At 41.0% G+C, this 27,798-nt stretch overlaps 1 protein-coding gene across 1 annotated transcript; it reads right to left on the bottom strand.

Moving 5' to 3' along the window:
• Positions 1-7,306: 7,306 nt before the first annotated feature.
• dctd (dCMP deaminase) lies at positions 7,307-27,590 on the bottom strand. Its single transcript, XM_050043944.1, has 6 exons — positions 27,420-27,590; positions 23,767-23,866; positions 21,596-21,731; positions 20,206-20,322; positions 17,496-17,592; positions 7,307-9,337 (listed from the first exon to the last, which is right to left on the bottom strand). Exons 1-6 carry the CDS (start codon positions 27,572-27,574, stop codon positions 9,253-9,255), a joined length of 690 nt encoding a protein of 229 aa, XP_049899901.1. The 5' UTR covers positions 27,575-27,590; the 3' UTR covers positions 7,307-9,252.
• Between the last annotated feature and the right edge of the window lie 208 nt (positions 27,591-27,798).

Raw genomic sequence — 27,798 nt, 5'->3', positions numbered from 1 at the left:
CATCCACAAAATGACCATTTGTATATCAATTACTCACCACGTTACCTTGAATTCGTGAAGAAAACTTTGTTTTTCTTGCATGCCTCCAAGGTGAATGGAGAATACAAAAAAGCAGAACATTATTCATGATTTTTAGGAATCAGGGTCCACCTTTAACAACAGCTAATCTGTACCAAAACAACCATTTACAAACTCTCACACGAGTTGTGCAGTGTAATCAAAGTCTCATCTATCCAGTCGTACACTCAATATTTCTCGAATTTATAGATTATCGCAAAAACGTTACAATAAGAACATTCAAATGTGATCCCGTTCCTGTTCACCTAATCTGGAGTTACTGTAAATTAAATGTAAGCTGCACTGTCTACCAGGGAAATTTGCATCAGTCATTATAACTAGGGATGCACAATATTGGATTTTTTGCCAATATGACAACTAATTTGACCAATAACCGATACCACTATCGATATATCCACTTTTTCCTTACCTTATTTTAGTGTTCATCAGGTCTCTTCTGAAGTGGAATTAACATTATACTATGCATTCATACGCTTATCATGATGGCCCACCAGTAGATGGAGACATGAAATACAAAACATTTCAATGTATGTAGTATGCAAATTAAGAAGAAACATATTGGTGATTCTGGTGGCCGATATCGATGATGTACTGATATAAACAGCATGTTGGCCAAACCTGATATTTAATTTGAAAGCCAATATTGGCCAATGTTGATGATGTACTGATATTATCGTGCATCCCTAATTATAACAGCATTTCGGTGAAGATTCTTAGTCATCCAGGTCATGGTAATCATAAGTGCGATATCGTAACTGGCCAGGTGGGTCAATGGCTAACGTGACTTTAACCACTCTTTAAGGGTTCACATCCACACAGTGTTTAAAGCCTGTGAAACTGCACCAGTCCTTCAGAACTGAACAAGCTGGATGGATGAGAGGTGAAACATCTCCAAGAGCATAGCATTATTTACAGCATTATTTACGATATAGCATTATTTACATCACAAGTGAATACAGAGGCTGCCTTGTCTGATCTCTTTAAAGAGCTGGACTGCTCACAGACTGGGAGTTCTGATGCTGTGCTCATTGTTACTGAAGACTTCGATTAGTCTAACCTTAAGAAGGTTATGCCTGACTTCCGTCAACATCTAATCCCCTTTTACACTGCCTGTTCAAAGCGGGAATATTGTGCTGTCATGCCGCCTCAATGTTCTGTATATAAGGTATGATCACGCAATGGGGGGGGGCAGAGTGGTCTCGCCTTTAAGTTGCTATGGGAGGTAGTAACAGCACTGAAATGAAAACTGTAAACAGGACAGCTGGGAGGACGGTACCATGGGCAGGATGGGTGTGACATTTTGATCTGTCATGCATGCAACCCACCACGGGAGATTTAAAAAGCAGCTACTAGCAGTTAGCAGCTAATAGCTAAGAAAAAGAGCAGCAACTGAAATTCCACAAACTGGGAAAACAATGAGATTCAGGAACTCCTTACCCTCCAAGCAAAGGACGAGATCAGTTGCCAAATCAGAGATAAGGTAAATGATTGTTGTTGCCATGTTAATGCTATTGTTACTGTTCATAAAGCACCGCAGATGTGTATGTTGCATGTCACACGAGAGACTGACGCTGATGTGACACTGAGTCTGTGGGTGGTCTAATCTGTAGAGCAACAGATGCAGCTGTATCCAAAACCATGGATTATCATAACTATTCGGGATGCCATAAACACAGCAGTGCATCTTACAAATTAGGACTGCAGTCTGGGAACGTGAACAATTATAACACAGCAGCCTAAGACCTGAGAAGAGCAGTAAAAGATGTCGAACTTGTTGAACTCCGCTCAAGCAGAGCTCAAATGCACTTGTATGCTCAGGGCACGCTTAGGGCGCACTACTAATAGACACAAATGCTTTATGTTGAAATGTTTAAGTGAAAATGTACGTGTTTTAAAGCACTGACTATACGACTGGATAAATGAGACTTAGATTATACTGCACTACTTGTGTGAGAGTTTGCAAACGGAGGTTTTAATGTAGTTTTGCTGTTGTTAAATATTGACCACGATTACTTTTAATTCATGAAGAATGTTTGCCTTTTTTGGATTTTCTGCTCACAGTGGATTCATGAGAGATAAACAAGTTTTCTTCATGAATTCAACATAAGACACTGCATGTAATTGATATACAAATGGTCATTTTGTGGCTAGAGTATTACTTTAAGCAATTCATCAGTTATACCTAATTAGCTAAATAAATCATTTGGAAGAGAAAATGGAACTGACAAGCACTACATCATCAGCCTTGATGTGACAGTATGAATATCTGAACATTTTTGGTCTTAAAGATATAACAGACATTAAAGCTGTCTGTTTGAGTAGAGGAAAGAACCAAGGTGCCTGAGAGCTTCTTTGTGTTCCAATGCTGTTTGTTTTCAGATTATTTCCTTTGCTTTTTCATGCATGTCTGCTGTGGGTCTCTACATCCTGAGTATTCTATGTAATTGAGAGCAAGACCGTGACTTGGTGCACTCATTTATTTAGCCAATGAAGTCTCCCTCTCACTCTTTTTCCTCCCGCATTGTCCATCTTTTCCTCAGTCTGCCCCTGCTTCGTCCCCCTGAGAGTGCTTTGCCACTCCTGCTCTGTTCTTCCCTCAGCAGTGCCTTGGCTAATATAGCATGTGATTCGATTGTACCCACTCCCTGTGTTTGTGTAGTATCTGCCTCTCGCTCTTTGTTTAGTGGCCAAAATCCAAATGCAGCCCGGTCCAGCGATGCAGAAAGTGCTTAATGTGTCTCATCAGACTGTGGTTTTCAACAGGAGGTTGGAATCTCAAGCTGGTGGCGACTTAGTTCATTAGTAATATTTTACTGCCTCGTTGCACAAAATGAACATATTATATCAGTGGGGGTTCCTGAGTGTCAATGCCAGATTTCAGGCTTTCTGCACACTCCACACCCCAAGGCATTTCAATACATGCCCAAACTCTCAACTACCCCCACTGTGAACTTTTATTCAGCGATCTGTGCAAGCATGAAGGAACAAACAGCCACCAAACCAGGTGTTGGGCCAAATTGTTCATTTCCTGGAAAAAAATGAGTCCCTAGGATGTTCCTGCCAGGGAACAAATATCAAAACAATTAACAATTTGTGTTGTTTTCATATCCCTTGACATTTAAATAGTTACTAACAAACCTTTATGAATGAGCCAAAAAGCACCTGATCCTTTATATTTTCCTGCTGTTGAGCAGAGATTACATTGTTGGTGGTGGTATTGTCTCTAACCACCAGCCTCAACTACTTTTACAACTAATTTGGTTTGCAAACTAGTGTGTTAATTATTTATTAATATTATTCTGGCTGAAAAGTTTGGGAAAACAAAGTTACACAAAGTCTAAAATGGTGCTAAAGTGGAACAGGCCAATTACAAGGCTGCTTAAAAATTTATATTTCTTTTTATTGCACTCAGATGTGATGGAGACATAGGACACACATGATGCAGGGTAGCCAATGTCAGCCACAAGTCCCTCTTGACAACCCAATCACCAACATTTTGGCATTGTATGGTTCCGCAAATCATGAATACGTTACACTTGCACGTTATTAAGTAGCAAATACCTTGAAACTTTACATTTCAACAGCGCTGTGGTTAACGTGTGGTTAGGTTAAAACACAAAAAACACTTGGTTACTGTTAGAAAAAGATCATATTTTGGTATAAAATACCTCGTTTGGGAGGCACATCTTGGCAGGAAATGCAGCGCTGTCTCTTTAAAAAACAACTTTTCATGCCTAAAAGAGCCACCTGGAATAACAGTGACACATTGCTACAAAACACAGATGTTTAGTGTCCCAAAAGCCACTGGAAACACAGCAATGACTCGTTAAATCACAGCCAGTTTTGTGGTTGTTGGTCCCAAACAGTGGTCTGCAACTTGGCAGGTATCTCGCCTAGATGTCATGCCATCCTCCATCCCCTCTGCGCCCAGATGTCAGCTCATATAATACCTCACTTTGGAGACACTGATATGATACGTATGAAATGTTAATATGTAACATGATAGTGGTTGGACACGGGGTACAATGCTGACAATTTCTTCTGGCGACTGAGCTACTGTACATATTTATTGTAAAATATTAAAATCTATCTTATTAAGATCAAGATGAATACAAGTGAGCACACCGCATGAGCACACACAGACAGTAGGAGGTGTTGTCAGGGTCTGTGTTGTAGAGTGCAGAGTAATGATTCCAATATATTGGTGAACACTTGCGACGGAAATGAGCAGCAAATCAATCTGACAGTGAAATGGGCTGCTGGCTGCATTTACTGCATCTGTGTGTGTAGGCATGTCGGTAGAAATTGTCAAATAGCAAATGGAATACTGTGTGTTTGACAGTGTGTGTTTGTGTTCACTGCATGGGCATCAGTCAGATGAATGGCGCTCTGTGTGTGTGTGTGTGTATGTGTGAGAGAGAGAGATATCTGTCTCTATGCATGATAGGCCTGATAGTCAATAGGAAAAACAATGAAATATCTGTTGCAGGCCCGTAATGTTCCTATGAATATCTTGGTGGCAGAATGTCAAACAATAGCTTGCAGATGGAATATTTGAACAAATGGAATTGAAAAACACAAACCTGGCATTTGTGTTTTATTAAAAAGTACAACATGGAGAATAACAGGTGATGGAGGGAATGACCTCCATCAAAGGTCAAGATCCAGAGATTAACTCTTTATGGAAACTTGCCACATTCACACTGTGATCGCAGCAGGAAGCAGCACTGGGCTTTCGTCTGTGTTGAAATATGTTCAGACTGAACATGAAGACTAATTTAAAGATAAACCATGCAGACGCAAGATATCCAGAACACAGGAACCCTGAATGGAGCCCAAAGTGGCCTGACATACCGAGGTTCAAGCCTTGGTTGTGTTGTACTTCAAACTGCAATCTCCACGTTCTGCACGTGTCTGCATGTTTGCACGCACTATATCCTTTCAAAAGGTCATGGAAAATCATGTTTTAATCTGTGTTAAATATATACTTTCTTCCACCTAGTCTTTGTTTGTTGTCAAAGAGGAACTACCAAAGCCTAAAGGTCCAAACATGGTCAAAAGAGCAACCCTTTTGAATTCAAATGTCCCTAGGCTTGTTCTTGCAGCTCCCAAGTACATGCATGCAGGGGTCTCTTTGATAAAACAATGCGTAGGACCCATACTAAAAATGTACGTACAGACAAAAGCCAAAAAAGGTTCTACAATTTCTACAATCAGGGTTCCACCTCACCATCTATCGCCAATTTCTCGTCTCCAAAATGTTCATAGGCATGGCTCAAAGTTTCTCCAATCAAGTCTAGTCTTATAGATCACTACACTTGCATGGGAAATGGCTTACGTCTCTGTCAGGCCTTGTTTTATGCATACCCAATTTTTATAAATGAGACCCCAGGTCTGGTGTGCCTAAGCGCTATCCAATAAAGTCTAAACTACATCTCCTTTCTAATGTTTATTCTCCATTTTTTCAAAAAAGTAAGCAGCCTTACTGGAGTTGAGTTAGGCAGATTGTTCACATCAGATTTGTCAGCAGGTACATCACGGTAGGTCAAATGAATCAGTGCTTGGCAACAGTCAAAAAAATGTATGGCTAGAGAGCTCCCCTCCATGCAAAGAGCCTGAACTCAACTAGAACAGGTGCTGCAGTCACCTGTCTACTGAGCTGAACACACCAGGAGCCGTATCCACAAAGCTTCGTAGAACTAAGTGTTGTTCCTAGTGACAAAATTCTAATGAAATTCTTTGTGATGTTTTTTTAGAATTTCTCCTTAAAGTTAAGACTAGGTCCTTGTAAACATAAAGGTTATTCACAGAGCATCTTAGACCTTGTGGTGTCTAAAGTTCTACTGTAACGTCCTGGGTCAGATGACTAGATAGGGGCCCAGGGTCAAGAAGGTATATATGGCCCAGGTCAAGGACTGGTGAAGTCCAACTAGGGTGTCTCTCTGTCATCTGTTTATCTTTGTCTCACATTTCACAAAAACAACCAACCTATATAAGCAGGGTAGTTGGGGCTGTTATTCAGAGCAGTTCATATTGGCTTCGAACCCTCTGTCAGGCAATCCTAGGTGCTTGATTTTGATGCTGTACTTCTTGTAATAAACCTTTCTATATACAAGCAAGACGGTGTCAGCGGAGTCTCCTTCATCACCTTCACATCATCACTATTTAATAAACAACAACCTTAAAAAAGTTCCAAAGGTGACAAACAGGGAGGAAGACTTTCTGAAGAAGAGGAGAAAATTGTGGAAACACAAAAAGGTCAGAGAAATATTCTCCAAACACTGGATGGCAGTGAGTTAATGAAAGGCTACAGATTACATCATGCAGGGATAATATGTGCGGTTGATCTCATTAAGAATACGCACACATTCCCCACCCAAAACTGTAACACCAGAAATAAAATGATCACAACATTAAAATATTTGGAAAACTGGAAAAAACAACAGTGCAGCAGTGATGACTTTGGTCTGTCTCAACCTTTCATCAGCAGAGCATCACACAAGACAACCAGTCTCAGTTAATTTCCACTGGGTGTCCACACCACACAGGCTCACAAAAGGGTGTGTCTGTGACAACCAATCACATCTGTTAAAAGAACACATCACACCTAGCAACAGGGTCAACCACACCTCCTCATTAAGGTCAAAGTTTCAGTCCTGTCCTTGCTCAAAGTTGCTCTGAGAACTTTACTATATCACTCCTAAGCTAGGACTCCTTACTAAAACGTTTTTAGACTAAGTTTGGAGCTCTCTGAAAGTGTTCTAATGTTTGTGAATACAGCTCCAGGCCAATATCACTACAGCATCCAATATGCAACAATAATCAATCACAAAATAATTGGAAATTCAAATGAAACAAAACACATAATCCATGGCACAATACATATTCATATATTATTCATATTCATTCATCATTTACTTTGCTTTACTTAATTTAATGAACAAAAACAAAATATTCTGTGAATTATTAAGTCAAATATTTGGCTCCAACAATGGTGGAACTATCCACATCAAAAACTGCTCACTTGGCCTCATGGCTTAACTTTGATTAAAATCTGTCTGGCACTTTCTAAAGGCTACTTAACAAAGCAGTGAAGGACCTACTGTCCTTTAACACTGTCTGGCATGAATGATAAACTATGTACTTTTTCATTTGAACTGCAGTGACTCTCAGACTGATTAGATTCTAAAATGCCTTTTCAAAAATAATAAACACACTGAACACAAGCTGATGTGGCCCAAAAGTTTTATTGACTTCCGCTGCACTCACAGCGGACATGATGGTATGAAGTCACAGAACTGACAAGTGCTTTCTGGTCATTATGAAGGAATGACTATAGCTTTCATACACTTGTACAGCATATTAGACAATATGACAAAAAGAATCAGCTGTTCTCATCTTAATGACAGGTAGTCTTGAAAACACAGTATCATGAGCCACAGATAGGTATTTTTAAAAGCCTTAACATGCATCCCAAACACTAGAATAAATGTTGGAATCATGCGTTTCTGCAAACCACAGATGTATCAAATTTGCACATTATGTATTGAATATGTTGAAACTTTACATTTCAACACTGGGGTATGCGTGTGGTTAGGTTTGGGCACAAAAACCATGCAACTAATTTAGCAAGTCATTGCCGTGTTTCCAGCAGCTTTTTAGGCACCAAATGTGGGTGTTTTGTAACGACCCATTGCCGTCAAGTTTAAACGTAATGGATACATAACAACGTGCAAATGTAACGTACAATGCCAACATTTCCTTCGGGTGAGTGGGCTGTTCGGTTACTAACTAAAGACTGCGACACATTTTGGGGAAAAAATGAAAAATGGTCATTAAAACTAAGATCCATATTCCCTACAAGGAATATTTTTTAAAACATACAGTAACATATATAGTGGGTAACAATAAGAGGACAGCTGATGTTGGAATAATTGTGCCACTCACAAGCAGCTCCATTAGTTCTTCTAATCTGCAAAGTGGGGTCATTTTGTCATTCAGTCAAAACAATTATTTTCGTTAGTTTTGAAGAAACAGAGCTACCATAGGTGCATTTATGAGCTGGTGGAATAAGAAACTCAAGTCACAGCAACAACAAAGAAAGTCAATCTGCCGAGTTGACGCATGTATGCGGAAACATGGCCGACAAAAAAAAGTTCAGTTCAGTCTTTTTTTAAATTCACATATTGCACGTCAATATTTTGCTCAGCTGTAATTTGTAATATGGTATTACATTATAATCGTCACCTTATTCATGTAGAGCACCCTAAATTAGTTAGAAAAATGATTTATTAGCATTACTCAGGTAAAGCAATATTTCAATAGTTTTAGGGGATGTGCAAAAAAGCTTCTTTGTGGCGTCCATACTGTTTCCACATAACGACTTAAAGCCCATGAACACAACATAGTTGGAAGAACGACTTCCCAACTCAGGAAATGGGACCATCTGAGGAGGATGTAAATGCAGCATTAGTCATAGGTGTGCTGCCAAAGACTCAAGAGTCATTCTTAAAATACTGTTTCCAAATTTACTTGCCAGTACAGTTGATACCCATTAGAGCATCAATAGAAAAAATACAATTGAAAGTAAAACCCAGGCAACGTTTAACAGTGGCTACTTTCTGCAGACAGGTTTGATGAACCAAACTGCATAAAGACTGATTTCCTGAGAGCAGCTTTCACTGTGAATGGGAAAGGTCAAATGCAGTAAATGTCAAGGTGCCTCTTTATTAATCTGGAACCTTGTTTGAAGGAGGAATTAAACAGATTCTGGTTCTCCCCTGTGCAGACAGCCATGAGCTGGAGGATCTGATTCACAACACAAAAGATTTTAAAATCAAACACTCAAGAAAGTGTGTTCAGAGCCCTTGTGTACAGCTAAACCCAAAGGGAGTTTTAAAAGAGAAAAAAAAAAAGCGTGAAAGCAGCACTGAAAGACCTTCTGCCACAACCATCCACAAAAGAGCGAAAGCGTCAAATTAAACTATCTTGAATATCCGGTTAATCAAAATATCAAAAGACGCCAAAGTCGAGGTATCCTTGAGTTTTCCTTTGGACAAAGCAGGGGGCAAGAAGACATACAGAAAAGAGGCATCAAAGTCCCTTTCAATCTTGTCAGTCTCCCTCTACTTCCCGCCTCATTCAGCAGCTCCCCAAGGTGAGCCTTTTGCATTTTCACTTGGTCACGCCGTTCAGTATTCCAGGGTGGTTAATGGAATTAAAATCAATGACAATCTCGGTCCTCTTGGGCTTGAACTGCCTGCCAAAACACAGAGGAAAAAAGCAACAAACACATTTTAGTCAGGGACGCGCAGGTATGAGGACACACATGGAAAACACCAAATACAAACATGGATGAGGATGAAAGTCACTTCTTGGTTTTCTTATCGAGTTTCGCTTTCATCTGTCACCCAACCCCGATACATTGTCACAAGGTCTGGGTAAATTGTAGACAGAAAGAAGTGTGGACAGAAAAAGGGAGTAAGACCAAGAAGGAAAAAGAAGGCACACAAAAAAAAATGCTTTTACAGCCTGCTAAAGTGAGTTCAATAAAACCCATAAAGACTTCATTGTTTTTTTTACAACTTGTCATGTAAAAGCTTCTCTCTCTGTGACCAGGTGTCCCTGAGCAGATTATTAGTGGGCATGTTTACACTTTTTCCAACAGCTCCCAAAACACACATACACCACTATGTCCTGGACACAAATCCAGTCCAAAGCCAACCCAGGAAAAACCCAAACACACACACACACGTAGATTCTGACCCACCAAAAAACACTTAGTTCACAGCTACGTTTTGGGACCACCTGGACACACACTTCTTAGCCCACACTCAGGGCCCTATTCAAGCTATCTAAAGCCCTTTTTAGATAGGAGTTGTGCAAATTTGCAGGAAAGCCCAATCAGTCTTCTTTCAGCATTGGCAGTACAAAAACAAAATCGGGGAGTGCAGCAAAATGCCGCCTACCTACTTTTGTTTATACAGAATGCGCCTTTTTCGGGGCAATGGGGGGAGTGAGCAAGTAACAAAAGCGTAGCTCAGCGTGTGATGTAAACAGTGACGTGGGAGGGAAGCTGCGGCTGGTCAGTCCTTCGGCAATTCTCTCGTAAGTTGGCCCGTCCTTCACCGTCCCCGTCATCTGACAGTTTATGGTCTCTGTTTGCGAGGTCAAGGAGGACGCACAATTCCTTGTCTCCCCAGGTGCTCATCTGTGTCTGTCAGGTTTGCGTTTCCCTCTTGCTACTAGCTGCTCATTCCTGCTAATCAGCTGTTTCCTGTTTATCCACCGCCAGTGGCTCACACATGCGGTGTCAACAGCTCCTCCCACAAGTCATCAACAGCTCCTCCCGTTGTGGAAGGGTGCCTCGGTCTGTTTAAACTAAAAGGGTTTTGCCAATATGACTACCCTACAAGGCGGAAAATTGGGCACCTCAGATCAATTCGCCAATCCGGCTGTGTGTGTCTAAACGCTCGCAGCTTACCGGCAAAACGGCCTAACATTTGCGGAAAATCTGGCAGTGTAAAAGGGGCTAATAACATGTGGTCTGAAGCAGTGGTTCCCAACTGGTGGGTCGTGGTCCAAAAGTGGGTTGCGACACAGAGCTTTTATTTTGAAGTGCTGTCTCCAGCTGTAGAGCGAGTGACTAATGGACAGCTACTTAACAGAGACAGCAAACTAGCTCAAAGACACGGCCAACCGCAAGTATGATGCTGAGTGTATTGAACTGTGTGGACCTTGAACTAACGACTACAGAGAAATCTGGATTCAGTGGGAGGACAACTTGGGAACCAGTGGTGCCAGGCACAAGTGCATTTGAGGCGTGTCCAACTCCATTTTTGTCTAGTTAAATGGGGCTTAATCTGGGCATAAAGTAAGGCTCATGAGAGAAAGGGGTTTTATTTAGTCTCTTCATTTATAAATGGTGTGTTTGGGGCATAAAATTTAACCAATATGAGTTTCAACTCCCATTACCTTTAAAAGCCAGGTGTGCCTGCACCTGGTGTGCTGCTATTGACAGATTTATCAAATTGGAGAAGCAGTTTTCTGCTTAATAATGCAGTAAGAGCAGTAATGTCACTGCAGTAAATATCGTGGGGCATTTGGGACATTTAAGCAGTAGTTATAAACTTGACAGAGGAAACAACTAAACTTTCAGCTTCTGAAATAATCAAAGAAGTTACACCGCTCCTTGTGTAAATATGCACAATGTCTCTCTAGATGTGGAGCCACATAGCAGCTCTGCAGCTCTGCTCACATTCTACAGGATGTAATTACTGTTTTCTTCAGTAACAGTGTATTATTTCACCCACCAGCAACACATCCACACGTCCCTGTGAACCTACCTATGTATCACATCTCACTATCTGAAGAAAGCACATGTTAAATAGCAGGGAATTGCTCCGCCATTTTAACTTTAGACCAGGTTTTGCTATTTTTTTCCAGGCCAACCTCCCTAGGTAAAATGCTACAAGGGCTAAAATATGTGACTGTGCTCACTTAACTGATCCCTGAATTTAACGAGCGCTGTGAAGATTTCGCTACCATTGAGAAGGACCTGTTTTTCTGCTGATGTTCAAGCAGTGCAGGCAACAAGCCCTTAGAGCTTACTGAAAAGTACAGTGATGATACTCTCCATCACCAAGTCCCCACCAGCAGTTCCCACTGTCACAGTTCAAGAGGAGTTTGGAAAGGTCAGTAGCCATGGTCCCAAGCATCCTAAGGAGACCTCACATGGCCAGTGTTTCCCTCAGAATGACAGTATGTGTGGCTGCAGCTGAAGAGGGTGGACAGCAAAATCAAAATGCTTGTGCATCCCTTTGTATCATTCTGTGTCCTTTCTCTAAATTCTGAGTTTTTTTGCAGAACGCAGCGCAGGCGGAGCTCTCCAGCAGCAGTTTGTGACTTGAGGGGTGGATAATTAATCTGTTGAGCCGCACAGAGCTGATCAGATCAGAGAAAATTAAAAAATAGAGGCTTTTACTCAGTCACAACTCCAGAGGGTACCAGCTTCATGTGAAACAGACTACATTATAAACAGGCCGTTATTCATTAATCCCTCTGTATCTTTATATTTATACTTTTTTTATCCGCTCACGTTGCCTTGATAAAGTTAATGCATCACGCCATCATTTCAAACTCAACACTTCCTGTATCTGTTTCAAATTAAAAGCCTATTATAACTTCAGTTGAGAGAATCCCTTCATTTTCCAAATAGGCTTTTATTGTGAAACATTTGCAGGAAGTTGTTGTGGAGGATTCAGTGACTTGTATGTTTGCGTACAGTGCTTCAAATGTAGCTCTGCCATCTGCTGGTGCTTTTTACATTACTACAACATTTCATTTTAGCTGGCACATGAACAGACACAGTGACTCAAATAATAGTAATACTAATAAAAATAGGACAAGAATAACCCGATGACATCACACATGTTGTGAAAGACGACCGGGGATAATTGGCGTGGACCATCGTGTTGTCTGTCATATCTGTCGGCCAAGTCACGGCACGATTTTATGACTCCACAGTCGCGTAATCTGACATGGTGACTGTTGGAGCGGACAAAAATGTCACGTAGTGTGAACCAGGCATAACTACCTCTGGAAAAGATGACATACATCATTAAAGCCAAATAATCACTCTGAAATCATTTCCTCCTTTTAGTATTTGATTGTACTGGTACAGTATGTTCCATGTGAACTATGTCTTCGGGTTTGATACAAGGTACAAACAATGACAGCATGACGTGAATATAACAATACGGGAACCCTCTTTTACAAAACAGAGAAACCTCCTTTTTTCTTTTCTTTTTCTGGTTTATTTTATTCCATTATGTACAATTTATTATTTTTTATTATTGATGTTTACATTTAGTTATCTTTAAAATGTCTGACATGTAAGGGAAGACTTTATTTTGATGTTGGACAATAATCTCTGTGCTTTAGATATTCTTCTGAATAAGAACACAGTTGCTTACCTGTTCTTATAAGGTATTTGAACATTAATAAAGATATTGTGGGGAAAAAAAAGTATAATGATTTTTTTCATAACATGCTGGTGGTTTCTGATACCAGATTCAATATACTTGAATGTCAATATTTTACTAATTGAATTTAATTTGTTTCTCATGCTGCTGTATATTGGTAGCCATGTTTTTTGGTTGGATCACAGCAAAGTGCATCCCTCACTGAGTGAATGGGTGAGTGATGAAGTTACACCATTAATCTGGTGAATGTTGGAGTTTCCCAACTGGCGATTGCCCTTTCAAAATGAATCAGAGTGACAATGTTGCCACTGGACATGTTTTGCCGTGGCGGTCTGCAAAGGCAAAAAAAATCATTCCACGATCCATCGACTGATCCACTTCCTCTATACATGTTAGAGCTTAGATCGGGCCCAAAAAATCCAGCCTTACCCCACCCGAGCCTGTGCATGCTCTGTCCGAGCCTGGCCCGGCCCATCTCTTTAACTATAATTACAAGCCCGAGCCCGGTTTAAACCAGACTTTTTTTTTTTTAAGGATACGAACGTGGACATTGAGGCTGACTCTCATCTTTCTTTCCATGGCAAGCCCTCGTCATGTGCCTCTCAAGTGTCGAGGTCCCCATCTTTTTGCTGTCATATACCAGCACTGTGCTGCACTTGGTACACTCGACGAAGCCAACACACATGTTGTCACCGTCGACAACTGACATGTACGCAGCCAGTGGCGCCGTCACGGTTTCATAGCGTAGGTACTATTATGAGGAGCCCGACCCGTCCGAGCCCAAGGATAGTGGCAGGAAATTACGGCCCACGGGTCAGGTCGGGTCTGGATCGGGTTCGGACAGAGAATCTAAGCTCTAATACATGTATGGTTGTTGACGCTATACGAGCAGCGGCAGGCAACAGTTGCTCTTTGTCTACAGATGCAGCCCCGAATGCATTCATTACGATATCTGGGGACTTCAACCACCTCAATCCGGGCGAAGTGTGCCCAATTTTAAACAGGTTGTGTGCTGTCCAACCAGGGAAATAAGACACTAGACCTGCTGTCTGCCAGTGTTAAAGAGGCAGCCCTATAGCTCTTATAGCTATTCAGGGGATCAGAGCACAACATGATGTACCTTCTACTCCAGTATAAGCCTCTAGGCCAACAGCAGCCTGTGACTTGTGAGGAGACGGTCACATGAGACCACTGAAGCTCTGCAGAGCTGCTTTGAAATAGCTGACTGGGATGTGCACTGTAACTCACATGGAGAGGACACTGACGATCTCACAGTTGTATAACAGGGTACATTAACATCTGTGTGGATCATGTTCCAACAGAGGCTGTACACTGTTTACCCAACAACAAACTCTGGGTGACCACGGACATCAAGGTCCTCTTGAATGAGAGGAAGAGGGCCTTCAGAGACAGGGACAGGGGAGAGGTGTACAGGTTTAGAGAGAACTGAAGGAGAGGATTCAGCAGGGCAAGGACAGCTACAGGAGGGAGCAGGAAAAAAACCTCCAGGGAAAGAAAACTTCACTTCACAAAAATATTTGCCATTCAGTCCGTCATTGCTCAAGCTTTAAATGAGCACTAACTCAATCACACACATTTAAGAAACAACCTTGAAAATAACCCTCTTTCACATGAAAAACTTTTTTAAATAACTGCTTCAAAGCCTTTTTGCTATATATGATACATCATAATTCCCTCTCTAATATCTTTTTAATATTGCTGTGAAAACATTAAGAATTTCTCCTTCAAACAGCTGGATTTACTCAATTTTCTCGCCAAAACTAAAATTTCACGAGATTACATTTGAACACATTATGATGAAATTACAGTTTACTTCACCCGATTCTCAATTTCACTAAATAGAGCTTAAACGCATCATGACGTTACTTAATGCAACCTCTGTGAGCAGTTAGTTCCAGGTACGGGCTGCAAACACTTAACGTTAACTAGTTCTACCTAGTGATGTCATGAGAACCAATACTTGCGATACCTTTCGATTCCATGATGAAAAAACCCGGCGATACTCATTTTTGAAAAACCGGAAGAACCGATACCAGCGTAAGAATTGGACTCGTTACAGTCCATGCCTATATTCAGAGCGAGGGGGTGACGAGGAAGAGGAGAGAGCGGCTGCCTGCTAAAGCCCACATTCAGAACCAGTCACGGCCGCACTTTAGGCCAGAAAAATAGATCTGTTAGCAATATATGCAGTTTTAAACACCACTTTGTTTATTAATTGCTTTTAACTCGTTCCGAATTGCTTCTGAACCGTCCGTGCTGTGTGCAGAGCCTCGTCCGGACTCTGGACATCTCCCTCTCTCCACCAGCCCCTCCCCTAGGAGAGAGTCCAGTGAGTCCAGCCTGCGAGACGTGCAACACTCCGTTAAATGTCAAATCAGTAGCATTATAAGCAGATATGTTCCATGTTATTTTGTTTAATTTCAACAACACAGAAAACAGCTCGAACAAGCTGCGTGTTAGCCAACGATCAGGGATTTCACTCTCAGCAGTACGTGACTGCGCATGCGCGTCTACTTCCGAAACACAGCGGTTGGGGTGCATTTGATTTATTACACTGGGACGTTTGATTTTTCCACAACTGGACCACGGACGTCAAAAAACGCTGTTTGCACCGGGACAGGGCAAACAATAAATGAAACCAACGAAATTCCACACATTGTTGTGGCTGGCTCAAACGCTGTCAGCGTGATTTAAATAGTAAATATTTAAATAGTTTGAGTTTATTGCGGTTGTTGATCAATGTTTTTTACAACGAAAAATAGGTAGTGAGGAAAAGAGAAAAAGAAAAAATATAAGTAATATCAATCTGTTGATAGAAATGTTATTCTATATGCAAATATTTTAATAAAGTATTTCTTGTTTAAGTACATGGGATCTGAAACGAACCAGATTCAGTTGTTTAATATATATATTCGATGAAGTCTGAACAGGGTCCAACTAGATGTTCACTGTGACAGCAGCATTTATATAATATAATAAACAAGCTTATGGCGCTAACAACAGATCAGAAATGTGCAACATTTTTTGCCGACACAAGATATCAAACAATACTGTCGTATTAAGTATCTGTGAGCTGTAAATTCACCACTTCCAAGCAGCAGAGAGAAGATAATGTTATCTCGGAGTCTTACAGTGGAAAGTTTCTTCTCCTCTGTGCCACTGAATCACGTCCGCAGCTGTCTGTACCAAAGAGTAGCGTGAAAGTCAAAAGTGCTGATGCCGCAGCAAAATCTGGGTACCAAAACACGCCTAGAATTGCACTGTACACTAGACTAACTAGTGGACAAAAAAAAAACCCTGCTCGACTAACGATTTGAATCTCTGACTTTCAAGGGGCAGCCCTAGTAACAAAATACTGGCACTGCCCTGTCAGTAAACTGATTTTAATATGTATAAAAGCAGAGCAACTTGTTCTGTGGCTGTCAGCATTTTGGCTCGCTCTAAAAGGTCCTTACAATCGACTTCTTCTCTTCACCTATTGTCTGCTTCTACCACTCCTCCATGTTTTCCTGTATGTGTGGTTTTCGAACTGCCTGACATGACTGACATTGTCAGAGACAGACAATTGCAGCAGAGGTACTACAAACTATTTCGCAGCTTTACAGACCTGACCAGATCTGACCTTTAATTTAATCAACCAGGAAGCCTCTGGCATGCCTTGGAGCACCTCTCAAAAATTTCCCATCACCACCCACCTCGGAGCACCTCTCAAAAATTTCCCATCACCACCCACCTCCTGCATGTCATGACTGCTGCTGTTCACTGTGGTGGATCAGATGGAAACCCTTTCAAAATCAGGACAGGAGTCAAGTAGGGTTGTGTCACAGCTCACATTTCCATTTATCTGACTCGTACTACAGCTGTGTTATATCGATGAGAAGCTTCTATCAGGAGTTAACGTATTGCCTTGATGTTGCCCACTGTAGTTTTCTGGGGTATTTTTGTTGTCAATAACTGGTCAATGGTGGATGACAGTAGCTACAATGGAAGTAAACCAAGATTTCTATCTGTCTGAAACAAACACAATATCTATATTTTAAAATGTAAGTCTTGGGTGTCAGCTTCTCCTCTCAACACAGCACAGGTGTTTGACAATTCTCAAAGTGACACTGAGTTGGGCGGAGGAGTAAAGTTGGGAAAAGGTTTGTGCAACAAAAAGAGGTTAATTACAACACCATCACAATTTTCCTTTAAGGCGAAAAAGCAACACTTGCACTTGTTTTATTTATTCTTTTGTCTATTGTTCTTTTATATCTCCTGAACTTGTTGTTGGTTTCAGCTGGTGGTATTGTTATTATGTTCCTTTATGTGTATGTGTGAGTGTATGTATCCCTTGGCCTTGTGTAATAATAAAAACAGACAGCAAAAACACTCCCACTTGTTTTTGTGTGCCAGATCAAACCTGTTACTCACCTGCATTGTACGCCTGCCATACCGAGCAGTCTCCTGGAAGCGATCATCTCTGGTGATTCATGGTACTTATCAGAAAGATAGACCACTTCCTTTATTCCTGGTGTGACAGAGGGAGAGAAGGATTAAACAGAGGCACAAAAGGCAGACGTACAAATAAAGACCATTCATAGTCTTAGCAGAGACATGCTTCTCACCAAGGGAAGTGCATGACAGCAGAAGGCATGAAGAGAAAGAAAAGGGTAAAAGAGGAGACGGATTTGATTTAATTGCCGTTTTTATCTCCTTAATACGGCAACATCCGACAGGTGGTCCATCCTGCCAACTGTGGGACTCAGAACAAGATATTTCAGTAAATGCTAGACAGTAGTCACGTTCTATAGATGATGAATTTTTATAATTTTGGTGACCATCTTTAGGATGCACTTTATACTCTTCAAAAATGCTCCCAGAATAGTAGAATCAGGAGTATGCTGTTCAACACATTTGTACTGTGAGGTGCTAGGCTTGGGTGGGATTGGGTACACTAGATTATTTATCCTGATGGTATGATTTCCAATGACTACAATAATACAGACACTCCTCTTTCTGTTAACCGACAGGGCGGTGCTGTAGTAAGGTGATGTGTTGTATGTAGTGGACAGCACGTGCCACCAGAGGTCAGTATCAACTGATGGAAGAGGCAGCTGAGCTGAGAAAGACGCCGACTGCGGGTGGTGGGGATAACGTTACAGGACTAGGGAAATGCTGGCCAGCAACAGCAGAGAGAAACAGGGAAAAAACAGTAGTAGACCCTGCATATTTTTATATATATAACTCACTGAATCAAAGTTTATTTTGTTTATATGGTGATTGTTGGAATAATGAAAAGACTAATGCCAAAAAAAACATAAAGCAGAAGTGATGTGTGGCCTGTGGTGAGCTGCCATGCAACAGCTACAGAAAGCTGTGGCGGCCGCTCCAAGCTGCAAGTATTTAATTTTACGGTGAAGTCCAGCCATAATAAAAGTTTAGGATAAATTGTGGCCTGAGAATACTCCTTCTGTGACATGTTGACCTGTGTTACAAAGAATTTCTTCCCATCTGAAACACATGACCACACATCCCAGCCACAGAAAAATTTAATTATTGCAGCGGGCAGCACTTCAATGCCACTTGAGTGTGACCATGATGGTTTTGAAGAGTTGCATTTTGTTTTTGTTAAGTTAAAATGAAGTGTGTTTAACAATGCATTAACGAGCCAAACTTGAATTCAGGAGGGGTACGGTTGTGTTTTTCAGTCTAATAAAAGGAAAGTAGATGTGAGAATATTTCCTCTCTTGACATTTGAGCTTGTGGAACGTATCAACCTCATCGCTCTTACACATCTCCAGGCTGAAAGTTCCCCAGTGAAATATCAGGAAGGTATGAAGACATGAATACATAGATACCACCCAGGATTTTAAGGTGCTTCGACCATTACAACCACTAGTTGGGATCAAGACTGGTGATTGTGAAATGAATCTTCCTAAAGCATTTAGGTTGTCTGACACATCACTTCAGAATTATGTTCATTCACATTGCAAACGGTGCACATTGCCATACACCAGCTACAAATAGCCCATGCCTGCATATCTACATTACACACAAAGCCAAATGCTGTATAGTGTGATGCACACAGGCAAATGATAAAAGCCAGTTTCTTCCTTGTGACTTCAAAATAAATCTGACTGTAACTGAGATTAAACAATGTATTGCCTTTTAACAGTGATCATAACAAGAGCGTTTCTTTCATCCAACATTTTAAACAACTCCTATAAGTTACTCATGAAATGCATAAATGAATTCCTTTCAAACAACAGTGTTATGTTATATAATGATGGACAGTGTTATTCCACAATGCAGTGCAAAATGAAAATACAAGAGCTGCTTAAAGCGGATAAAAATTATAGGCAGATTATGGACAGTGGAAAGATAGCTGCGGGATCATCTCAGGGAAAAAGTTGAATTTATGGGGAAATGTTTTGCTGTCTTTATGAAACTTCAAAATTCAAGCGTCCAAAGTCACAGTTTGCGCGACATCCCTGTTAGTTCAAACACAACAGTATATGATGCAGATGAGTACATGGTGCATACTTAAGGCACAGTATTAAAGCGTGTATGTAAAATTAGGTTACAGCTATTATGTTATTACCACGGATTCTTATAAAACAGAATTTCCAATGGATGTCAAAGTGTGACTGCTGTAATGGTCACTGTGTTTTTTGTATATGACAACACATATCTGAAATGACAGCAGCTAACACAGAAGTGGCTGGTCACTCAGGAGAACACACACAGGTAGACGAAGAAAAATAGAGCTGAAGGAGCAAGTGACCACTGGAAATGATGGAAAACAGAGGGGACACAGAGGAAGAAATTACAAATCTATTTGGGTAGCAAAATGTATATTTGGGAAAAAGTGATATCATCCAAATTATTTCGTATTAAAAAGGTGGTTTGACTGGAAAATTTCCTATTTTTAGACACTGAACATTGAAACAAAGTCCAGGCACAGTTAGCAACAACTTTAAGCAGTTAACATAAAAAAATGATCAAATAAAATATCAAAACAGGCCTTAAAATATAGTCTATAGTCACAACTGACTAGAGCATGAGTGTGTGTGTGTGTGTGTGTGTGTGTGTGTGTGTGTGCGCATGTGTGTGCGCGTGCACGCCTGCTGTCAACACTCACCAGCCTGGATGATGAGCTTGGCACACTCATTGCAGGGGAACAAAGCCACATACATGGTGCAGCCTTTCACGTCAGCGCTGTTCTTGTTCATGATGGCATTCAGCTCTGCGTGACACACTGTGGGACAGAGCATTGAGATGGTCTCCAGTCAGTACAAGACGTTGCGAGTTTTCTTCTTTTAAGTTTAATTAGGATGTTCTGCAAACACTCTCTAGACAGGCAGGCATAATATACAAGGACATGGCTCCTGGATGGTGTATGCTTTCTGTGACACTGGAGACAGAAAAGCACTTCCTTTTCTCCAAAACGTCGCACAGACACAGTATCAGTTGACATTCATGATATTTAGGGATACACCTATTTATTAGTCGCACAACGGTATCGGCTGATATTTACCTTGTTTACTACCATTGGCTCATCAGCAAGTAAGATGACATTGAGAAATGGCAGTGGACGATGTTTGTGCAGGCTAAAAAGCAGGGCTCAAGACTTACAGTGTCCCATCATCCCGGGGACGACAGAAAACATGTCTGGGACAAACACAGATCTTTCCCAGGATACTGTTGGGATTAACAGACGCATTAAACTCACTATCGACATAAAAATAGTCCCAATGAAAACTGTCCACAGTGAGGTCTACGGATTATCCACATTAACAGTGGACATGTTAGTTGAATTTTTCAGTGCTTCTTCTTGGTCTTGGTCTATGTACTACTTGGTCAATTTAGTCCATCCATCCAATCCCCCCTATATTTGCTTTTAGTTTTAAAAGCCAACAACCACATTTTCATGGATGACGGATGAATCCTGATGTAACCTTTCCTCTAGCACCACCATCAGACACTTTCTGTGGCATTGTCAGTTCATTTAAAGTAAAGACAACTCAAAATAAGAAGAAGGGGCTCATTATGAGTGGAGAAAGATGTAGACTACTTCTCTGCCCTAATATCCCACCCTTACATGAGCACTAAAGGAGAAGGGAAGAGAGAGAAACAGAGAGAATGTCAAAGAAGAATGTGAACAGAGCATGTGGTCAATGGAGAAAGAGAGATTCCTTCATTATTTATCCTCTACCACCCTCTACAGGCCAAAGACTATCACTTGAGACATGAAGAGAACTCAGCAGCACAGTATGGACAACTAGTCAGTCACAGTCTTTGTTGCACAGATGCCTTTAAAATTGTATTATGTTGATTCCAGAAACCCTCCCACTCAATTCAGTATAATCACTACAGGGTTCTGTGCTGTTGTGGATGAAACCAGGAGCTCTTTTTGTAGTTACACACTTCTTTCACCAAACTATTTAATTCCAAAAAAGAATAAGGCCAGAATGATTATCCAAAATAAAGCAACAAAAAAGCAGGAAGTGCATTTGCACATGTGTTCTCACCGTAAGGGTATTTAGTGTTAAGCCGGTCGTCAGCAGAGCGGGACCACGGCAGCAGGTCATCATCACAGCCATTGGGCATGCCATTGTAACCAATGCCAACTATCTTATTCTCCTCGTTCACTATACAGGCCCCCACCTGCAGAGAGGGAGACATGTTCCACAGGTTAGTCTGGCTATAACTTTCATGAACTAATCCAAGATAAAATGCAGCGGTAGTATTTCACACACTCTAAAGACCTGAACATTGATAGGATCCCTTTAAATCCTGCTTGCTTTGTGATGAACACCATTTCTTTCAACCATGATGGTCTCTTACACATACATGTCTATATGTGTAAGTGAAGATCTTTTTGAAATGTTCGGCTGTGTTTGTTTGAGGATTTAAGAGCTATGTTCATGCTAACTGCATCCTCCATTTTGGTTACCTGCTATAATGACTGTTGTAAGAGCTTATGGGCCTCGCTGAGCCTCTCCCCTGTGCTGCACATTTTACCTACTGAATGCAATAAAAACCCTCTTACAGTTGTGCCATTATGCAAGTGGGAATTTGAATGTGCATCCATATTAGGATACTATATGGGCAACACAACATTTACAAGTCTAGTACACCAAGTGATTGTGTGATGGTTTCAACAGAGCATACTACACCCTAAAATACAGATTCCAGATCAAACCGAGGCTGTAAGTCTGTCAGTTTGACATCTACAGGCAAGAAACTCTTACAGTATGGGGAGAACATGCACGCTCACAGAAAGAACACAACTAGCCTGTGGATGTAAACCAACAACCTCCTTGTTGTAAGCCACAGGTTTAGGTACTGTTCATATTTGAACGATATTGGTATTTTTTCCATTGCCTTGAATTTCATAACTTTACCCAATGGTACCTTTTTTTTGATATTTTATTTTCTCTGTAATTACAAAAATGTAATATTTAAATGCAGTTCTGCTCCTCTGCTCTTCTCTAATCACACATAGAGCTAATCTTCTGTCTCTGTCTGTCGTTCTGCTTGTTTGTTTGTGTGTGTGTGCCTGTCTGTGTGTCCGCTTCTCTAACAGTGATACGAGGATTTGATAAAATAACACAGAAAAAACAGACCAGATGCCGGAACTATCGGTGCAGATCAGCTCTGCAGCAATAGTTTTGGCTAGCTGGGAGGCCAACATAGTGGCCAGTGAGGCGATCTGGGAAGGTGATAGAGCGGCCAAAGGGGCAGCTGGCTACCCAGTGCTTCTGCCTCCTGTCTGAAGTAGAACCAAGGGGCTCTGCTGAGATCCAAAACTACTGTGGCAGATCAGCGCTGCAGCAATAGTTTTGGCTAGCTGGGAAGCCAAAGGAGCAGCCAAAGGAGCAGCCAATGGAGGGATCTGGGAAGGTGACAGAAAAGCCAAATGGTGCAGATGGCTTCCTGGTGCTACCACCTCCTGTCTGAAGTAAAACCAAACGGCTCTGCTGAGCTCTGTTGCTGGCCTTGGAGCTCCATGGCTCGCTTCGAGGCTTTGGGGCCCTTCCCCTTCTTGTCTAAACCTGCCGTTCTCACACAGATGTGCACCCAGGTACCAACATTTGGCACCAATGGCTTTGATGTGAATCCATATTCTTAAAAGTACAAAGTTCGGTACCCAACCCTACGAAGCCAAAGTGCCAAAACCCTCATCATCTCTAATTCCACTTTTCTGGGCCTCCTTATTGACAACCCTCATTACAATCTGTTAATAATACCACAGAATCTGTTTTCTTACCAAGTGTAAGACTGGAAAATACCCGTCTTACAAATCTGAGTTAAACCAGGTATCTGTATGTTATCACTTTGGAGACATAACGTGAGAATAATAGTAAATCTGAAAGACTCAACATTTATTCCTGTACAACTGATGCCTCAAAAAACAACATAAACTTTGTGTTTCTTGGAAGCAAAGAAAACAAAGGTCAATGACAATCACTGTTCCTTCAGCCCATTTAACTTCCCTTCTCTATATTTGCATCAGGGACTTCTGAGAAAGGTACACCAGCACCCTGAGTTAAGGACCAAGGCCTCCCCTACTATACCCTTAGATTTGGGTTGTCTGTTGCCCACTTGTTTGTTTGGCTACCTTCTGTGATTTTTTCCCCCCACAAAAACGTCTTCTTAAAAATGAATTAGAAACATCTTTGTCAATTTACACACTCACCTGTGAGCTTGGGTCTTTGCTCCTTTGGGCGGACAGGAAGGCTACAGCCATAAAGTAATCTGGCCATTCCAGGTAGTCTTTCCTCTTCTTAGTTGTGCTGCTACAGAGAGACACAAAAAAGACAGAGAGAGGACTTTAAGTTTGAGATCTTTCTCTAAGATCACAAAGCCTTGCAGCAATTTCTGTCTTGTATTACCAGTTGTAAACTATTATGAGTTGCAACACAATCATCGTGAACACAGCCACTTTAAAATACCAGAATTATATTCTGAGAAGAAGCTTAATGTGTATAATCGTCAGTAAAAGCTCCAACATGATGAGTTTACAGTCCACCTCTCTTACAAGCACCAGGGGAACAGGTTGTAGTTTAATTTACTGAAATCTCTTCGTCTAAGAAATATGTTTTTGCTTTATTTCGGCTCTGCTTGATTTTGGCAGTGTGCAGTGTACTCAAGTGCCATACTTAAGTGTTTGGATGGTATGCTACTTATCACATTTTCAGTGGCAATATCTGCAAAGATTAAAATACAAAACATTTGGTCATCATATACAGCTGCATGCAAAAGTTTGGCCGCCCCTGGTCAAAATTTGGTGTGGTGTGTATAGCTAAGCAAGTAAAAGAAAACCTGATTTCCAAAAGGTAAAAGGTTAAAGATGACAAATGTCTTCAATAGTTTAAGCAAGATTGCCTTTTTTATTTCAATCTTATACAATTTCACAATAACAAAAAAGGGAAAGGGCCTGAGGCAAAAGTTTGGGCACCCTGCATGGTCAGTGCTTCGTGGCGCCCCCATGAGCAAGTATCACAGCTTCTAAATACTTTTTTTATCCAGCCAAGAGTCTTTCTGTTCTTGTTTGGAGGAATTTTGCCCATTCTTCTTTGCAAAAGGCTTCTAGCTCTGTGAGATTCTTCGGCTGTCTTGCATGCTCTTTAGGTCTATCCACATATTTTTGATGATATTTAGGTCAGGGGACTGTGAGAGCCATGGCAAAACCCTCAGCGTGTGCCTCTTGAAGTAGCTCATTGTGGATTTCAAGGCGTGTTTAGGATCATTGTCCTGTTGTAGAAACCACCCTCGCTTCATCCTCAGCTTTTTTAACAGATGCTGTGATGTTTTCCTACAGAATTTGCTGGAATTTAATTTAATCCATTCTTCCCTCTACCTGTGAAATGTTCTCCGTGCCACTGTCTGCATCACAAGCCTAAAGCATGATCGATCCACCCCCGTGATGAACAGTTAGCATCAGGCTTGTTTAGACGCAACTTTGCAAACTTCTGATGCTGAATTTTGTGGCGAGGACACAAGAAAGGTTTTCTTGTAATGACTCTTCAATGATGGCCATATTTGTGCAGGTGTCACTGCACAGTAGAACAGAGCACCACCACCCCAGAGTTGGATAAATCTCTCTGCAGGTCTTTTGCAGTCAAACGGGGGTTTTGATTTGCCTCTCTAACAATTGACCTATGGCCTAGCCCCGCCCTCAGACGCGATAAGCCAATCGCAGTGCGTATAGCCATTCCCATACACTCGGACATTCTCTGCCTGGACGTCCATTGAAATGCATTACAGAAAGTAAGTTTTGTTTGGTTTTATGAGCTTTTTCTGAGATTTGAAGTTTAAAAATTGTCAAACGGTGTACATGGGGTACATGCAACTCCGACACAAGGTATCCTGAGAGGCTGGGCGACAAGGTGTATTTTTTACACTTTAAACCACATCTCAACCGTGAAAAGTGTCTCCTTTGGATAAAGTTGTGTGGTAACGTTAGACCACAACATCAACCCAATGTGAATAAGATTAACAAGGATGTCTACATCTGTTCTAAGGTAAGTCAACATCGTGTTTGAGGCAACATATTGTCACTTTGCTGGAAAGAAATATAAAGTTATCTTTAACATCTCTAGCTAACGTTAGCTAAAGTTAGCCTAACGTTAGCTCCTAGCTGCGTTGGGAGTTCATTAACCTATTTTGTTCTAGTTTTTGTACTTTGGACAACAGCTAACAATGATGTACGATCACCAGAGGGCTCTAGTTAAGCTAACGTTAACTTCTGGAGCTTAGCTTCATTAATTTATCTGTAATCGCAGAGATAACAAAGGTTGGCAAACGTTATGCTGAATGATTCAGTGTAAATACTGTAGCACCAAACTAACAGAGAGACACTCTTGGTAAAGATGGTAAAAAGGCCGTTATCCTTTTCTCATATTCTGAGCCAAAAACCTTAACTTCAGTGGCACTTTGATGCACCAAAATTTGATTATGTCTCCAAAAATCATCAATAGCCTCCTGCGAAATGCCGTGTACTGTGATACCTGCCATAGCGCCGGTCACTGAATNTACTGTAGCACCAAACTAACAGAGAGACACTCTTGGTAAAGATGGTAAAAAGGCCGTTATCCTTTTCTCATATTCTGAGCCAAAAACCTTAACTTGAGTGGCACTTTGATGCACCAAAATTTGATCATTATGTCTCCAAAAATCATCAATTGCCTCCTGCGAAATGCCATGTACTGTGATACCTGCCATAGCGCCGGTCACTGAATGTTGATATTTTGTCCAAGTGAGTGGAGGGGGCGTGGCTTAGCCATAGGTCAACTCTGCAAGCAGCTCTCTCAGAAAGTTTTCTTGGTCATCCAGACCTCAACTTGACCTCCACAGTTCCTGTTAACTGCCATTTTTTAATTACATTCCACACTGAGGAAGCACCTACCTGAAAACACTTTGATGTCTTCTTATATCCTTCTCCTGCTTTGTAGGTGTCAATTATTTTAGTTTTTTGGAATGCTAGGCGGCTGTTTTGATGAGCCCATGGCTGCTGATTGTTGGGACAAGGTTTTTGGAGTCAAAATATTTATAAAGCTTTGAAATTTCCATCATCTGACCTTTCCTAACCATGATCGCGAACAAGCCAGAGCCCTAACAAACTAATTAAGGTCAGAGAGTCTGTTAAAAGTTGCCTGAGAGCTCAAATGTCTTAGCATGCCCAAACTTTTGCATGGTGCTCCTTTACTTTTTTCCCCACTCTCAACAAAAATGACACATTCATCTTGCTGAAAATGTTGAAAAGCAGGTTTCATCTTTAACTCCATGCCCTTTGGAGCTCACTTCATCTTCTCACATAACTATTGGCGGCAAAAGAAGTTTTGAGCAGGGGTGTGACCAAACGTTTGCATGCCACCGTAAAACTAAGAATTATCACACAAAACACTGAGATATCATTATTTATTACAGATTTAACTACCAGCTAGTGTATGCTTTTGATTTTCCATGTAAGTGCAGCTGAGCTAAAAATACATACAAGTGAGCATTGAATAACACAGTATAATAAACAGCACCAACAGGGGGCATTTTCTGTACATTAAGTTATTTAACCTGTAATACTTTAGGTACATTTTGATGACAGTACTTCTGTAGCTTTACTTCAGTGAGAGTTTATATGTAGGGCTCGTTACAGAGTATTAACGTTACTCAGACTGGTATTTTAAAGATGAAAAACGTAGAGAGTTAAAGGAATCAACTCAACAAACACTGGGGAAACACAACAGCACGAGACACCATGGTATGGTACCTGCCCGTTGACTTTACCTTTCTCGGTAGATGTTTGAGCCTCCATGTTGAACGTAGACAAAAGTTAAAGTTAGTTAACGTTACCCGTTTAGGTGAACATGCTTCGGCTGCTGAGCTTCTTCCATGGTCTTCCAACTGATGGACACTCTGGAGGTTGTTCTGCTAATCTCGGGACTGTGTGTTGCTGTGTTTGTTAAACGACCAAGCCAAGCGCGGTAAAAGACTGCGACACGCTGCATGACGTCAACACAGAACAGGAAGAAATCTCCCGCGCTGACCTTTTTTTTTTTTTTTTTTTTTAAATACAAACTTTATTGAACATTGGAAAAAATACAGACTCTCAAAGAGCATAATGAATACAGATTAAAGTTAAATACAATATAAAAATAAAAATTGTGGGATTCTTGTAAGGAAAAAACAAAACAAATCAAAAACAAAATACAGTAACAAATAAGGTGCACAT

Source organism: Epinephelus moara, chromosome 5 (assembly GCF_006386435.1).
Source record: "Epinephelus moara isolate mb chromosome 5, YSFRI_EMoa_1.0, whole genome shotgun sequence".
NCBI classification, from domain to species: Eukaryota; Metazoa; Chordata; class Actinopteri; order Perciformes; family Serranidae; genus Epinephelus; species Epinephelus moara.
This window is presented reverse-complemented; position numbering and strand designations above follow the sequence as displayed.